Source organism: Ascidiella aspersa, chromosome 1 (genome assembly GCF_963924565.1).
Source record: "Ascidiella aspersa chromosome 1, kaAscAspe10.2, whole genome shotgun sequence".
In the NCBI taxonomy this organism is placed as follows: Eukaryota; Metazoa; Chordata; class Ascidiacea; order Phlebobranchia; family Ascidiidae; genus Ascidiella; species Ascidiella aspersa.
In genome coordinates, this window is record NC_139447.1 from 10,815,354 (window position 1) to 10,832,673 (window position 17,320).

The following is a 17,320-nucleotide window of genomic DNA, read 5'->3' on the forward strand; positions in this document are numbered from 1 at the left end:
TGCACCCAGTTTGCATTCTATGGTAGGTGCATTCCAAATATTTTTAAAGCAATTTTTGTGCACACCTGAATAACTAAATTGCACACTTTAGAAAATGTTGAGTTGTGGTAGGATTTCGAACAGTTCTGCCAAAATATCTCGCGCGTCTGGAAATTTGGTGATGTACATCAGAGATCTTTGTGCATTGCACATTCTTTGAACCACATCTTAGTGTGAATTCCAAATTTGTGGCATATTAATCTCAAGGTCTGAAAATATGTTACTTCTTTCTGTCCGTGATGGTCTGAAGGCGTACATCCAAACTAATAAAAACTCATCAATATTTTTAGTTGTAAAAGTGTTGTAGTGGTCTCAAGTTTATCAAAAATAGCTGCTGCATAAGGTTGTGAAGTTGTAATGGTTAGTGCCCGATAAATTTAAATCGCTTATATATGTTTCACAATACCTTAATTGAACTTATTTGTTAACTTATTTGTTTTTTGCAATTTTATTCCGATAAATTTAGGCCTTATTCCGATAAATTTAACCTTATTTCGTTGAATTTACGACTTTAACCCATAAATGTAGGCCTTATTCCTATGAATTTAGGCCTTATTCCGAAAGATTCAGGTTTTATTAAGACGATTTTGATCTTATGCTGTACTGGATATTAGCCTACTGCCTATATTGGCTGTTTTATGTCGTTGGTCTTAGGCCTAATACTGTGGAAAAAGCTGTAAAACCCAAGTATTAAGATCAACGACATAATTAATTCATCAGAAAATAGGGCCTAAATTAATCGTAATAAGACCGAAATTCATCGGAATAAAATCTAAATTCGTCAGAAGAAGGGCTATATGGCCGAAATAACGCCCGAACCTGTTGATTGAGGGTATGGGACGATCGGGGACCATCAGTCTGGCATCGGCCGTTGTGGTGACTTTGTTTGAACGCCCTAGTCTGACCGGCGCCGTCAGGCACCGAATTTTTGGTCCTGTTTGTGGTTATTAGTGGGTAATGGTTTGCAGTTAGTTAATGTGCTGTTTAGGCCTGGTTCTGACTGATTTAGGACTTATTTATTAGACGTTAGGCTACTTATACCATTAGGTATAGTGATCCTATTATGACCTTATTCCGAATTTTGTTTTATTCGGACCTTGGTGCTGTTCTTATTATATCGGTCTTATGGCTGGATTCCGATAAGTTCTCTAAAAGTAAAACTCATTTGCTCTGTACTTGCTCTTAATTGGCCATAACAATATGCAAGGCCCTTTGGTGATAAAATGTTATGTTGTTAGATGCTTATTTTCACTTAAAATGCAAACCTCTCTGTTATCTAGTTTACGAACAGGATTGTTATACAAATTTTGTTTGGGGGTGGCCTAACAGTTTTTCGAGAAGACGTCACAAAGTTACGTCATAACGTGACGTCACATAGTTACATCATGTCGTGACGTCACAGGGTTTAGTCAACATGTGACGTCACAAAGTTATATCTAAACGTGACGTCATAAAAAGTAACTGTATGAACACTTCACAGTTTGTTTATTTGGTAGTTTTAGATTGGACAGGTGGTACATTCAGTAACACCGATATAACGATGTAAATCGATTTCGTGCATAAAATTAATACAACCTCTAATTAAACACCTGCACAGTAATTCTTATATACAAAATCCCGAATACAGCAATTGCATTAAACGCTAATTTTCACACCCATGTTTACAAATGGCACACGAGAACAGGCTTCTTTGAATGGTGAAGCACATAATCGCTAACAGATCCCAGGATGGTTCGGCGAATTGTGCCAAGGCCTCTGGTCCCGGTGACAACCAAGTCAACACCACACTTTTCAGCCGTTTGGACGATGGCCTGGCCAGCGCTACCGTCTGCCGTCGCAATTATAATCTCAACCAAACACTGAAAAAAAAGCAGAAAAGCACCTTTTAATGTCATTCTTTTTTAATATCGGTGTTGGACAATTGTACAAAGAAACAAATAAAGAAAAATACTAGCCTGTTGCATATAAAAGATAATAACAAATGCCTATCTTTAGGTTTATACAAATGTATACAATATAATAACTTATAAGAATGTCAAATGATAGATAACCTTTTAGGAATAGGTTTGTGAACAATTTTACATAGGCCTAATTGCGCCAACGCAACATTTGTCCTACAATAGGCTACTTATAAATTTGCAGGTGCACTGCGACATCATTAGACATCTTTATTAGGAAATTACCCCTTTTCCCATCGATTTTTTCTCCAACTTTTCTTCCAGATCCCTAATTTTCTGATCGTGATCGTAGATTGCCCGTTGTACCTCTTCCGCCATCATAACAGCAGCGCCTGCTGTCAATCACAGGACGTCACAAAACTACTCCATAAAACGTGAATTTTTTTAGACGAGTAACCAATTTGTGCGCTAAGTAACCAACTTGTACCCAAGCAGGGCTGGGAGTCAGAGTCGGACTCTGGACTTGAATAGGAAAAACAAACCGTGTTCCGGGTCCGACGTCATGGGCAGTAGCAACTTTTGAAACTATTAAGGCCAAAAATTGTAAAATCGTATAGGTGGAATAGCGCGTGGTAAAACGTTTGCCAACCACGTGTTATTGGCGAATGAATTATATGACACTATTTATAAGTGTATGGCTGAGATCCACCTTGTTTTAGTTACGTAAATTGGTTAAGTAGCCTATAGACTATAGAGTCGGGAATCGACCAAATCTGAACATTTGGCTGGAGTCGGACTCGTGACTGGGGTATATTTTTTCTCCGCAACCCTGCCGTCAAGGCAGTACTCTTGCACAATTTGAGCCACCATACATTTGTTTAAATTTTATTTGTTATCTTTCATTTTGTTCGGGTCAATTGTTCCACGTATGCTTTACCAAAGACAAACCGGAAACTTTATTTAGTCATGCATGGTAAAAGAGTGCCGAAAAAACGTAAATGAGTAAGATTTGCTATTTAGTAGTTATGTGATTTTGAAAGATTTAAACAGAGCTTAAAGGATTGTGCATGATAAGCGCAATTTTATCTGTATTCTGAAACTGTGTGCCTCAGGAGTCAGGATTTAAGCAGAACGCGGAACTTTTTTGACATTTTGGAAAATAACCTCTTTCAAAAACAAATGTGTACTGTATGTCGGCAAGAATGTGATACCGGAATGCTCACTATCAATTTAGTAACCGATAATATTATGGTGTTAACCTACCTTACTTTGTATAGTTAGACTTATCATTAAGTTTTAATAGTATGGTTTTGTAAAACTGTGCCGCAAATTTGTTTCTTCTTAGTGTGGAGCAAGCTAAAAGTTTGAGAAGTATCGAACTTGCAAAGTTGTGAATAAATATAAAAAATCCAGGCCACTTTTGTTTAGGCGTAACAAAAGTCAAGTTTATGAACGTCAACATTGCTGCGTAACTCCTAATTCGGTGAGGGTTAAAAACAGTTAAAACCAAAGTCTCTACAGAAATCAATTTCAATGAACTTTGTTTAAAAGCATATTTTACTGCATAAAATGTCACAATGCTTAAATTGAATAATATCCATTGTTTCATCACAGAGACACAATTTAGTTTGCCTCATTTTTTTGGAAATAAATTTGAGAATTTTGAGTACTGAGAGGTGTACTTGCTACAGAGAGTTGTTGAAAAAAGCGAATATTATCAGAGAAAAAGCGAATTTCTTGATTCTACTGTGTCAGTCTGCTATCTGGTTCGATAATAATGAATTTACAGGTAACGAGGTTTCTTCTACAGAAGGAAAAGAGCATCTGTGCTAATCATGGTTACAATGTGGTCGACAAATACTTAGGAGGCGGAGCCACAGGTAGAGTATTTTTGGCCCGACCTTCTACTGAAAAGATCAGATCCACGGAGAAGTTGAAGTTGGTTCAAAAGGAAAACAAGCAACTTGAGGTTAAAATTAATTTTAGTTTTAAACATAGTTGACAGCTAGTTAACTGTATTTAGGTGGGTTCATTCTTAGTGTCATAAAAACGCTTAAAAAAGTGTTCGAAAATGTCATTTATGACTATGACGAGCGGCTTACCGCAATATGTTTACTATAATGTTTAAAAAAGACTTTTTATATAGTGTTGTCGTAGTGTCAAGTCTTTAAATTTCCATTTTTAAACACTTTTTCATTGCTATGGTAACGCTAAGAGGTGACCTTATGGCTAACTTTCAATATATTGCGTGAAAATACATTGAAGTCACTGTGACTTTTTAGTGATCTATAAAGCTGATATTCAAATGTTTTCAATAAGCCACTTTTCTTTACTGTCACTCGTACTTAAAACAAAAACATAACAACGTCATAAACACTTTGAAACAGTTTTTCTTGTCGCTAGACAAAACACAGCCACAATACCCTAAAAACATTGTGAGATTTGCATCCGTGGCAAACCTGTTTATTAATCTATCGATTGTTATATTTCATTAAGGTTGCAATCAAGATTTGCTATGCGGACGTCGGAGTTGGGTCTATTTCAAACTTATGGAAATGCTTACCAGTTGAAATAGCTAACTGCAACAAGTGCTTTGGGCTTCCCAATATCGTCAGTAAACTTTGGTAAAAAAGTTATCAACCTGTTACTCTTATCTTAATCCTGTACATTTTCAGGTAAACCTACTGGATGTATTCGTATCTTGCAAGCGAATATTCATGGTAATGGAGTTTGCGGCCAAGGGCGACCTTCGAAAAACTTTTAAAGAGAAAATTTCCCAACAACCAAAGGTAAAAAGTTATTTAGAAGAAGAAGTTGCCAGGCATTATTTTTGCGGAATTGCGAAGGGAGTCCAACAACTACACTCGAGCAACATCGCACACAGGTTAGTATTGTATGTTTTTTGTAAGATTCTAGGAGCAAAACAAAGTTTAAATTAGAAAATTAGTCCATATTACGGTTACGTAGTTTTTTCAATTTTTTTTCATAAATATTTTATCCGAAAACAATCTGTACCAACGACCAACGTATATGTAGAGATTTGAAGCTGGAGAATATACTAATCACGGGCGAAGGACAAGTGAAAGTATGTGACCTTGGTTTATCTGTTGATGCTTCAACCAAGCATAAAATTCCGCAAGACTTACTTACCCATACGCATTGCGGCACACGTGGCTTCGTGGCGCCTGAGGTTACAAATGGACGTAAAACGCCCTACAACCCATTTAAAGCTGACATATGGAGCATGTACGTATAATAAACCTAAAAAAGTGACAGTATTACAGCAACTATGTTACCCTATTGCATTTCTTTTTTAGTGGTGTTATTCTTTTCAAATTAACAAACGGGTATTTGCCGTTTGAGGGCAAAACTTCAAAGGAAGTTTATAAGAAGATTATAGATTCCGAAGGCCAAACGCTGCCTTTCAGAGAAGGTCTATCATTTGGTAAGTAAAGTAAAATATTCAATGCACATTTGTTTACTTGATTGTAAATAGTGTTCTAATTCCAGATTGCAAAGCGTTACTTAATCGGATGTTGGAAAGAAGTTCAAAACTCAGACCAACAATTTACGAAGTGGTTAATGATCAGTGGTTGGCGCAAAACAACTCACAATCAAAGGTAAGTTTTTACAAGAATGAACAATGTTGTCTAAATATATTTCTTATCTTACACTTTGTGTTTTAGGTATTGCCTTCAAATACACAGTGTCTTCGTAACATTTCCGGCAATTCAGGTAAGTTACACGAAAATTAATCCGGCAAGTTCTTTAACCGAAAAGTGTTTTAAATAAAAAAATGTTTTTGCAGTTTACAAATTCCAATCGACCTTCGTGCGCAATTATCTGTGGCAGCGAAAGAAGTTGCTGGATGACCGTCGACGATTTCTCCTCAATAGTGGAAACAAGTCAGAAGACTTGCGAGATGCAGGAATCTTGATCAGGCTTCCGCGGAAAGACACCGGAGGAATGAACGTCAACGAAGTCTGGAGATTCGAAGCAAACGAGTTGCGTATAGCTGTTTTTCACCCCGACCATTATGAAAGGAAGCACAATCCTAATATCGAAGCCCTCAAAGAACCTTGGGTTTGGTCTCCGGATGTGGAAGACCTGACTCTCGGAATCCGCTGTGTGGAGCGAGTTATCACTGATTTGCCGATGCTAAATGAATGGGCAGCATTTCTCGAGAGCGACATAAAGCCCAGAGGCTTATTTGAGCATTGCTTGATCTATTGCAACACAGTTGATCTTGCTGAAAAATCCTTGAACTTGAAAAATCCAAACAAAACATACTGTGAGCAACGCAAAAAAGATTACGAGAAGGAAGAAAAATTTGCCTTTGTTCGACAAAACATCCTCGGATTTTATGTTCAAGGAAAGTATACAGACAGTATTGAAGATGTGTTATCTAAAAATGTGACCAGACAAGAAAAACTGTATAACCCAAGTCACGGTGACGATGCTTCAAACGATCTTCTAACAAAGACACAATTTCAGGTACCGGTAGTATTTATTTATTGATTTTAAACTAACAATGTTTAGTTAAGGTACAACAATTGTTATTTCTTGTTTCATTTTAAATTTAAATAAAGGGTCAAAGAGAAGCGTGCAACCCGGGATACCAAAACGATCAAATGGATATTTGCAAAACCAAAAAGGAGGCACATATCACAGATGAGAAGCTTTACTTACCAACAGGTAAGCGTTCAGTAAATATATTATAACAGCTTGTGCTTTAACAGTAATACACAGTTGTTTTGACGCTAGATACAGAGTCAGTTATGTATAATTACCTTTTTGAGTGTTTTGCAGACAATTTCTTAAAAACATGTCTAAGCCTTTTTTTAAGTTAGGTGATACAATTAACGTTTATTGTTTGTTTTGTCAGATTTGTCTTTCAATTATCTGTTGACTCAACTACTGGTAATCTGTTGTTGACGAGCAAATGCCAGTCAGATCGACAGATTCTAAATCATTCTTTTCATTTGTCTTAGATTGTTTTGTCTCGCACTGTCTTGTGGTTTTTACAAACCTCTTGGAACAGATAAGTATCCCTAGGCTGAATCGCATCAGCAGACTTAACACGTTGTTACTTGTAGGTAAAGCCGAAAATATTTCGAAGAAGAAAAACAATTGTTCGGGTGGAGAAAAAATCCAAAACGAAGTACTTTCCATATCTAAAAACCTCGACATAAAGAACCATCCGAACCCAAAGTATAAAGGTAAGAACCTATAAAAATTTACTAAACCTAAACACATGAAACAATAACAGCAATCCATAGTTTGCGTGTACGCGTTTTAGCTATTTTTATCTGCATATATTAATGATGCATTTAATTCCGGGGTTCTTAAACTGGGGTCAACGGACCTCGTGGGAGTCAGTAAATTCGTTTTAGGGGGTCCATGAAAGCCTAATTGAAATATTAGTGTATATTTAAAAAGTAATCATTTTTTTTTTCAAAGAGAGCAGTTTAATTAAAAACAAAACGGTTTTGCACTGACTGTATTTAGACTCAATGCCACTTCCACAATTTTTAGACCAAAATCAACAGATTTATGAAGTTTATTTGTATTGTGCCGTCAATTCATGACGTCATTTTTTGAAAATTTTTGCTGATCGTAGTCGGCGCGACGTCAAAAAAATTGTATGGGTCCGCAGTAAAAAAGGTTTAGGAACCCCTGATCTATTGCCTAAAAATATCATTGTTTCTATTTGGACTTTTAACAGTCTTGGTTTCTTTATTTCTTTGTTTAGGTTCGAAAAATTCTTTCGAACAGAAAAATTCAGAAGTATTCATCTACTCGAAGAAAGAAATACAAGTGGGTCTGGAGCAATTAGCCCAAGAAAGACATGTGTTAAAGTGTTCATGCGAATCTGGCCGAATTTTACCTGAAAATTCTAACTTAAATAAGGTAAAGATATATTAAATTACATTTTATTAAATAACTGTTTAACACTGAAAAGTGTGAAGTTTCCTGAAATTATTTATTTTCCGTTGCAATACGTGTGTTTGTTTACCGTTTATATAAACTGTTATTCCAAACAGAACGCTAAACTCAACAAATTGCAAAAACGCACAAATACAAATATTACAAACAAGCAACCTGTCTGCCACAAAAAGCACCTTGATGTTGAAATTAATAAAAAAGAAAGAATTGCTAGCCAATCAAAGTTGTTAAAAGTAAGCTGTTTTTTTTTATCTTTATTACTAGTAGTCAATATCGTTGTTACCTTTTTTATTTCTTTACAGAATTTAAAAGCCGTGGACATGCGAAAGCTAAAAGATATAGGAAAAATCGTAGATCCTGGTAAGCTTCAAAACATTGTATTTTAAATTTCGTTAACAAAAACCTTTTGTAAAACTGTTACTTTGCAAGGACAGCGCCAAACTTTTTTCTGACAGAACGAACCGACGCTCTGCAGCCTGCTCTTAATCTTCAAGGAACATTTTGCGCGTTCTCGCCAAAAAAGATCAAGGAACATTTTGCGCGTTCTCGCCAAGGTTGCCCAACTTTGAGAGGTAAGTGCCTACTTTTTTACGAGTTACCAAAGAATTTAAATATCTTAACACAGTATGCGTTGCGCGATATCAACCAAGTGTTGTATTAACAATAAAAACGTAGCGTTTGAAAGCAATTCTATAATCTATATGTATCACAGATTCGCTGTTTAGTAATATCCTTCAACCGCGTGTTGCTCACGCATCGCCCAAGAAACGTTCAATGCGATCTCACAATCACAACTCAGCAAGGGTGACCGGTGAGCAACATCTATGTTTTATTTTAAGGAGATTTTTATAATCAGGGATTGGGCCTCGTGGATGACGAAATCACTTTAGAATTTGTCGAAGCTCTTTAGTTTTAAACCCGCAACCATGCTTAAATTAACATTATCTCATAGTCACTACGCTTGCTCTTATTTGTAACTCCACTTTTGTTACATTCCACAGAACAACCGGCATCGGAGATCGAACTAAATGACAGCATATCAACATTTATGAAGGATTCCGCGGAGAACGCTGGAGAAACAAATCTGAAAAACAAAGAAAGGAAATCCAATCTTGACATGCCAAACAATGCAACAGAAAACGCCCATAAACCACCAAAAATACCTGTGGTTTTTCACCCTAACTGCTCTCCGGGAAAAACTAATGCACATTTGGTGCCAACGAAATTGCTGCAGAAGAAAGATAACTGTCACAACGGCCAGGGAGAAATAGAGAAGGTCGAGGTAGAAAGTGTTCCAACGTACCAGAATAATCCCAGTTCCTTACCAAGTCCACCCGAAGCAAATAAAGAAGAGCTTAAATGCCAGCCACCGAAAATCGCCGATGTCCCTGAAGATACAACGTCTTCCAATATTATTTTTCGGCGTTATGGCAGGATCCTGCGTCAAAGAATCCCAAATGAAAGCGACCGGTTCGAAAACAACAAAATAGCTCTGACACCCGTGCGTCCCAAGGAAAAGAAACCTGACAAGCTGCGGAATCCTGTCATGGCAAGATCAATTAAAAGGAAACAACACAACTAAAGCAAATATGGAAACACTGCGTTTTACAAAAACTTTAACGAATTTTTACTAATCCTCAACTCACGACGTCAAGTCAAATGCGATTAGATTATTTTTTCTCCAGCGATGGTTATGGTTTTGATATTTGCCGTTGCAATTTGACACTGTCATTTTTAATGTTTGTTTTCTTTTTTGTTACTGCTGACACTTTTTTACACAAGTTTCAAAACTATGATTGCCGACTCGTTGTCATTTTTATATGTTAATTACCGCCTTTTAATCTACAATTCTCAGGTTTCTCTTTATATCGTGTACAAAATTTATTCTTTTTCTCCTAGATATGCCTTGAAAATCCCTAAACAGTTCTTTCTTTTTTCGAAATGTTGTTCTCACTGTATTTCATATCATTTTTTTGTTACAACTCAAACGTTGCGCTTTAGTTTATAGGTTTATCATAACATTGTGTGCAATAAAATAACGTTTGAAATAAAGCTGTGTTTAAGTGATGTCGTCAGGGTGTCATAAAATTTAACATTAATGTAGAAAGAGTTAAACGCCAAAATTAAAACAAATAGAAACTTTACTCAAAATATAGTTGCATTTAGGCTTTAAACGAAAACGAGTCAAAAATGCAACACTTTCGCCAAAAAACGTGATTTTGATGCGAGGTGATTAGTGTATAGGGTAGCACCTCTTCGCGCCATAAGTATATTTTTTATAAGTAATTTGCGAATCATTGTTTTTTTTTAATTTAACGTGGGTTAAATCATATGTTCAACGCTTGTGGGTTTAGGTTTCATAAGAACACTTTGCAGTAATCATTGGACTCGTTTAATAAATATTTTTTTAAAAGTGAAAGTTAATCTTGTTTTGACGAAATAAAGAACATTATTAGTTACAATATGTTCTTTAAATTGTTACCCATTCCAATTCCAATTCCATGCTAATTTTTAAACAAATGTGCTACGCTTACTAGTTTTGTGTGGTTTTCATGACAACGTTGAAATAACTCACCACCAATAATGGACGCTGGCAGTTCGGGTTTTGCAACGTGGCTAAACACAACGATTTCATTGGTCTTCTGGTGAATGTTATCAAAATACCCTGAATAAAAAAATCAGTTAGGCTTAAACCGAGGTATAGAATATTTGCATCAGCAGAAAAAATCATATTAAATACAGTAGCGGTTACGATCGTTATACTTACAGTCGAATGTCCTTTCGGCAATGTCGCTTCCATCAACAGCAATTAGAACTTTCATTTTACTTATCAAAGTTTAAAACTCTCTGTCGGTTGAAAAATCGCAAAATGTGTAACAACGTTATCGGCCTACACCTGCTAAAATTAAACCCATGCGTACTTTTGATAACAGCAAACAATTTACCGATGTATAGACTCCACCGAACCACCTGTAACTTGCCATGTTAACACGTTGCCTATCCGGCAACCACAACGTTAACTGAGATATGCAACTTGTAAAAAACAACAGTGCCGAAAACAGCAGTGTGGGGCAATCAGTTTGTCACTGGATGTTACACAAAGTTACGATATATATATAAATCTTTATAACAAAACAAGGCATTTTTAATTACTATACGTTAGAACCTGAAACGCCAAGGCGTTCACACTTGAAACGCCAAGTTAACCAAAGTGTCAAATTTTTAGGGAAAATTTTTTAAAGTCGGGTGATGTGTTGTTTATCTTGTTATTTAATTTTTTTCCACAACATTGTGACATTAACCACTAATAAGGCCATTATAAAAATTACAAAAAGGCTGTAAGGCTTATCGATCAGCGCGTCTTAACTTGACACCAGAGTTGTTTAACATTTTTATCAACGCGAAACCACCGATACATTATTCATAAGATGCCGAACATACTGTTGGAAGAACTTTGTAAAGTCGCTTTATCAAATTTCTCACAAATTTCCAACGCTGACTATGAAAAACTATTAACATGACAACTGTGCATCAACCTAAATACATCAAAATACAGCCGCAAGTGGTCTGTTTATATAGTTACGTACAAAATCACAGTAATACCACATATAAATTATAAATCGTTTTTTTTGTAAATTGCTGCTTCAAATTCAACAACCTTATTACGAGAAGCCTTTCTGTGCAAGCATAGAAAATGTTTTGTTTCTCAACCGTATAAAGTCATGTAAAATTGATGGAGGCTATTCACATCGTCGTTTATGTCATACGATTTAGCCGCCTGCTTTTCGCCGCATTATACCTATACAAAATTAAAGCAAGTCAGATGAAGTGACGTTTTAAGTGTTGCAGGGTTTCTCTAGCACTAGAATTACCGCGTGGTGAACACACCTAGAATAACCTCAAGTGGTCAAAATGACCATTTGTATAATGAAGAAAAAAAAAAAGCATAATAAATTAGATTTATTTCATTGTATAAGCTTCCTTTACTATTGAGCGACCTAAACCTTTGTAGGTGTGAGATTGATACGCTGTAGGCTCCATTATAACACCATGTTCTGAAATATACGTTATAAACCATATTTACGAATTCATGCATTGCTGGCTTTCAACCTGGTTTGTATAGCTGCGTAAGAATTTGTTTTTGTTTGTTTTCTTAACAACTAACATGAACAGTGAAATTGATAAAAAATTGATTTGAAAACAATTAGTTTTTAAATAAGGTAAAAATATCAAACAGGTATTTTTAAAATAGTAACATAACAAATAGCTATCGTTTAAGGCGATTTTAATCGTGGAGGAATAAGAGTTTGCTTTACGGTCAAAATGACCGTTGACGGAACTTTAAGTTAAATCGATTCCTATCTCATACTGTGGTTTTTCTAATGCCCTAAACATTTACATACCAAAAGGTGACCTAGACTTAGAAAAATCCAGGAAGCTTCAATATTCAAACAGCCACCTATGCGGAGATATAAACGATTGGAAATCCAAAACGGTCAAAAGGACCGCACCCACAATTCTAGTGCTAGCCGAGCTATCGAAGGACTATATACCAGCATATCACAATTTAATTATTTGTCATGTAAATTTAAATGTATGATTTTCTTCATAACTTCAGATAGCTCCTCTGTTTTCTTCCGTGTTGTATATTTCTAAAACTTGAACAGAAAGGGAACAAATTCACTCATAAAGGGTTGACAACCGCTGGAATAGTGGAAAGAAATCACCTTGACTACTGCAAATACCTTTTGGGTGAAAGTAGTAGAGCATTTGGCCTTTGTGCTATATTCACTATCTACGACTATGCTATAGCAAAGATTGTCGCAGCGTCTTGCGCCACAATAGCGGCTAATGGGAGCCCAAATACAGCCACTTTATACTTCGAGGGTTGCGAAATCTTTTTACGTGCTACAGCTATACAGCTATGTGGTCAATGGCCCTACAACTTTATTGTCTGCAAAAAATATCTTGATAAATGCTATAGGCCTTATATCAAGTTAAGGTCAAATCTTTTGTGTGCCCAAGACCCAATCAAGGCGTCATGCCTCATTCTAAGTTAAAAGTCACTTCCAATAAATGCTTTAAACTCTTTGCCACTGTTTCCTTTGAATTAGTGTTTATTGCCATTCCACGGCAATTTGCGTAGAAATCTCACTGATAGCAGCAGATTTCTTACTTGCTTTATAACGTTACCTTATGATGACATTTTGGTTTTGTGACATCATCTGTAAAATTTCATATTCTCCTCTTAAACAAAAACATTAAATCCTTCGTGATTGTGCGAATCTTTTTAAGGATTAAACATAAAACGCGTTTTTTATTTGTATAGTGTTGCATTATCGATCAAGTTAAAAAACGGGTTTCTTATTCATAAATTTTTGATGTAATTAGATGGCGCCGGAACTCAGGTTCTACGTCTGGTCCAAACGATTATCTTAACAATGATTAAGAAGTATGATTAAAAACCTTTTTTGGAAACTGACACCATTTTTGGACATTACTTTGCTATTATTGTTAAACGTTTTACACTAACATGCTTTCCTATACCAAAAGGTCACAAAAAATGCCTCTTGACTTTTTTGATTATAGAAATGTATTTCTTTGTGTATCCAATCGAAATGAAGCACAAAAATCATACAAAAAAGAAACTTACAGAATAATTTAAATTCAAAAGTGTCAGCATATAATTTTTTAGAGTTTTCGGCAAACAAAAATATCCGACAAGCGCAATGTTTTTTCGAATAAAACATTCCGCTACTCGCTATAAAAAGTTCGTAACAATAGTATACGCTGATAAATATTCACTTGTTATTAGTATTAACTTTTTTTTTACTTCGTTCACACACTAGTAACTATATAATATAAAAGCATAACTGTTTTAAACATCTCATGGACTTTTGATTTTGGGTTCGGATAAATAACATCAATTCGATACCAAATAAGTGTCTGGGTTAACCGTTGCCAAACTCTTTAACATAAACAAAATAAGTTAATGCCTTCATTAAACTGCTGAGTATAGAAAAAAACGTCAAAATGCTGAACCAGCATTGACATTCACCATGCCTACAAATGACACACGAGAACAGGCCTGTTTGAATGGTGAAGCACGTAATCGCTAACAGATCCTAAAATGGTACGGCGAAATTTCCCCATTCCTCTGCTCCCGGTGACGATCAAGTCGGCGCCGCACTTCTCGGCCATTTTGACGATGGCGTGGCCGGCGTTACCGTCTTCGGTGGCAACAATCACCTCCACCAAACACTAAAACAAACTCAACAGTCTAAAAGAGTGATTCCCAAACTGTGTGCCGCAGCAAACTAATGTGCCTCGAGACATTGTTAAGTGTGCCGCGAAACTTTTTGTAACTTCGGAAAAAAGATAGTATTTGTATATCACCAATAGGCATAAACGCAGGCATTTTGGACCTAAATACGCACTATTCATTACAAATTAATAATTTTGAAAGATTTATATATCGCTTGTCGTATGTGAAGGGCGATTGTAAAACTACTCTATTGTTGTTCTGTTAAAAGCGTGCCGCCACGAAATAGCTTGGATTTTTTTAGTGTAGCCCGACCAAAATAAAATCACTTGTCTATAATATCGGCATCCTTGCGAAACACTGGTCCCTATAGCCTTTTTGGTGTCAGATTACCGGAAAAGTGATCAACAAGCAGAAAACCTGCTGCCAACAAGCAGAAACCTGCTGCCAAGTTGTGAAAGTGATTTTCTATTATTAAATAGACAACATAAGACTGGTATAACATTGTGCATTCATAAATATGCTGTTGCTACCAGGCATAGTATATTTAAAACAGGTTCCTCTGGCAATATATATTATTTTCTACCAACGTTAGTAAGCCGAAACGTTGGTAGAAAATATAATAATAATATATATTGCCAGAGGAACCTGTTTTAAATATTGTGCATTCATATTACAATTGCAAATATAGGCTAAACAAGCAAAGCCTCCTCTGTGGCTTGGGGCGTTATGCAAACGATTGTCATATGATTATTGTCAAAACCATAGCCTAAATTATTTAATTGCTCCGTTTTGGTAAATACATATTAAGGACCGCTAAATCACATATTTTTTCGATTTAAAAGGGCAGCACATAATAACATCTCAAAAAAGTAATATTAATATCCTTATATTTTGGAACCAGCACTTAATGGGTGTCACAAATTTGTAATACATCGGCCACATTGGTTGTCAAACAGATACTGGCCGTAGTGAAAATGGCCCAGTATCGATCAAAGCCGCGGAGATACGGAAAGATCAACCGCAATCAATCGACTTATCTAAAAACAATCTAGCCCGGGGAATGGCGAACCTTTTTAATACCAACGGCCACAAGGGTGACCTCAAGGCCTAATATTTTATAAAACCCACAATTTTACCAAGGGATTTACCAAAATTATCGGAAAGATTTTAAGTATGGCTTTAATCCTGCGTGGTTTTTCAAAATCTTCAGTCTGCGAACCCTTACTGCTTAAACTTTACGCGACCATTATCGTTTTATTCAGATGAGAAAAACAATACAGTTAGCTGCTTTTCTGCGCATCTGTTGAAACAAAGTAAATGTGGGTCTACTCGACCTTCTAAATACTCTGTACGGCTCCCAAACTAGGCATTCCTGTTTTAATAGTAGTGCATTATTAGTTATAACAAATTAAACAAATGTCCCTTATTTAATCAATAAAAAAAAAGAAAAAACATACGGTGTTGCAAAATTAAAACTTACTCTCTTTCCCATTGCCTTTTTCTGGAACTTATCTTCTAGCTCCTTGACTTTGTCGCTGTGATTGTTAATCGCTCGTTGTAAATCCTCAGATATCATTACTGTTGCACCTGTGGGCAATATGACATTTTACTGAACACCATTTAATTTAATGGAATCTGAAAGCAACTGAGTTTTCCTTCTAAAAGTCTGGAGACCCGCAAAGTCACTAATTAACCCGCAATTGTAATCTTTGACAATTTGTTAACTCCTCTAGTAATATTTTCTAAACGTGGGATATGGAACTATACCAGTAAAGGTCCCGAAATCCACAACAGATAGATTAAATTATGCGTTTTATACAAGAATTAAAAAGTTATTCCACAAACTTCAAGTTTTACGAACTGCAGATAAAAGCGAGGTACAAGCGAGAATTTACATTATAAAAGATATTTTATATGGCGTGTATTACCCAATGGACTCCAGCCACAAGATCGAGATAAGAACAGCAGCAACGTCGCAATATAACGCAGTTAACAATAAGACCAAAATACGACTAATAGCTATTAGTCGTACTGCAGTCTAAATCGGAATAAGTCCTAAATAAGTCGTAATAGGACCTAAATGGTCAAAATCAGACCTAAACAACACTTACATAATTTTAGCTTTAGTCCTAATTTCAATGAATTTGGACGTATTTCGTCAGATTTTGGTCTTGTTCAGACGATTTCAATCTTATTATGTACTGTACGGAATATTTTTACGTATTTGTCTTTATTATGTCGTTCGGTCTTAATACTATGGTATTGTTGCTTTTTATTTTTATTGTGTGTTCCCCACCCAATATCCAATTGTTACGTAAACTCAATTAATATTTATATAAGGCCAAAGTTTCAAGCAACAACTAAAACGTTTTCTGGAAGGACACAATCATATTTTTTTGTTATACTCACCGCCTAAAAAGGACGCTGGCAGTTCTGGTTTAGCAGCATGGCTAAAAACGACGATTTCGTTGGCGTTTTGGTGAATATTATCAAAATACCCTGAAACGAAAAATAACTAGCTTAATACAAAACAATGTATATAAGATATGTTTAAAACAATGTTTATATTTTTAAACCAGTTATATTATTATACTTACAGTCAAATGTCCTTTCGGCGTGTTCGCTACCATCGACAGCAATAAGAACTTTCATTTTAATTTTCAAAACCTAAAAATCTTTACTTGTTTACCTTTAAACCAGCAAAATTAAACGACGCTTAATTCCTATACAAGCTAACAATAGCCCGTTCCGATACTTGCGCAGCGGTAAACAATTTAATTATGCATTAACCCCACCGTGCCTGTATTTTTGTTATGTGCTAACGTGATGCCCTTCCGGAAAAAAGGGAAACACAAAACTGCAAACAACGTGAACAAATATAGGAAACAATTTTGTTCTAGTATAACAACCCTATATTACATTAGGGTGACCATAAAACATACTGCTCAATCTTCAGTCATCCAGTCATAATAGCGCAAAAGCACATTCTGACAATACAATATCTTATGATTGGATCCCTGTGTATAACTCAATTTAGATCAAGCGTTTTTCCGATTCGACTTTAAATTCAATTGTGCAACGCACCTACTCGTCAGAATTGAAAGTGCATGCGGTTGTTACTTGATGCGCGTAATTTCATGTAAAATTCATCAGGTGGTTTTGAATCATCGCC

General features: G+C 35.8%; 2 protein-coding genes across 3 annotated transcripts; both read right to left on the minus strand.

The window, feature by feature from the left end:
- Positions 1-1,507: 1,507 nt before the first annotated feature.
- On the minus strand, positions 1,508-10,781 carry LOC146167454 (uncharacterized). 2 transcript variants are annotated; one of them, XM_083383073.1, is made up of 4 exons: positions 10,651-10,781; positions 10,459-10,548; positions 2,223-2,329; positions 1,508-1,898 (listed from the first exon to the last, which is right to left on the minus strand). In XM_083383073.1, exons 1-4 carry the CDS (start codon positions 10,703-10,705, stop codon positions 1,701-1,703), a joined length of 450 nt encoding a protein of 149 aa, XP_083239199.1. In that variant the 5' UTR covers positions 10,706-10,781; the 3' UTR covers positions 1,508-1,700. The 2 variants fall into 2 exon arrangements, with proteins under 2 accessions (XP_083239199.1, XP_083239194.1); XM_083383068.1 differs by having other exon boundaries at positions 2,223-2,332.
- A 2,656-nt stretch (positions 10,782-13,437) lies between these two features.
- Positions 13,438-16,903, minus strand: LOC146167455 (uncharacterized). The gene is made up of 4 exons (XM_083383085.1): positions 16,746-16,903; positions 16,558-16,647; positions 15,629-15,735; positions 13,438-14,144 (listed from the first exon to the last, which is right to left on the minus strand). The coding sequence occupies exons 1-4, from the start codon at positions 16,798-16,800 to the stop codon at positions 13,947-13,949; spliced, it is 450 nt and encodes a 149-aa protein (XP_083239211.1). The 5' UTR covers positions 16,801-16,903; the 3' UTR covers positions 13,438-13,946.
- Positions 16,904-17,320: the final 417 nt, after the last annotated feature.

What these genes read in the sequence shown, in the direction of transcription:
- LOC146167454 (XM_083383068.1), bottom strand. Translation starts at nt 10,705, where the DNA reads ATGAAAGTTCTAATTGCTGTTGATGGAAGCGACATTGCCGAAAGGACA. An exon ending in TGCCGAAAGGACATTCGACT is followed by an intron (nt 10,549 to 10,650) that starts GTAAGTATAACG and finishes TTTTTTATTCAG; the next exon opens with GGTATTTTGATAACATTCAC. An exon ending in AAAAATCGATGGGAAAAGGG is followed by an intron (nt 1,899 to 2,222) that starts GTAATTTCCTAA and finishes CTTTTTTTTCAG; the next exon opens with TGTTTGGTTGAGATTATAAT.
- LOC146167455 (XM_083383085.1), bottom strand. Translation starts at nt 16,800, where the DNA reads ATGAAAGTTCTTATTGCTGTCGATGGTAGCGAACACGCCGAAAGGACA. An exon ending in GCCAGCGTCCTTTTTAGGCG is followed by an intron (nt 15,736 to 16,557) that starts GTGAGTATAACA and finishes TATTGCCCACAG; the next exon opens with GTGCAACAGTAATGATATCT. An exon ending in AAAAGGCAATGGGAAAGAGA is followed by an intron (nt 14,145 to 15,628) that starts GTAAGTTTTAAT and finishes AGTTTGTTTTAG; the next exon opens with TGTTTGGTGGAGGTGATTGT.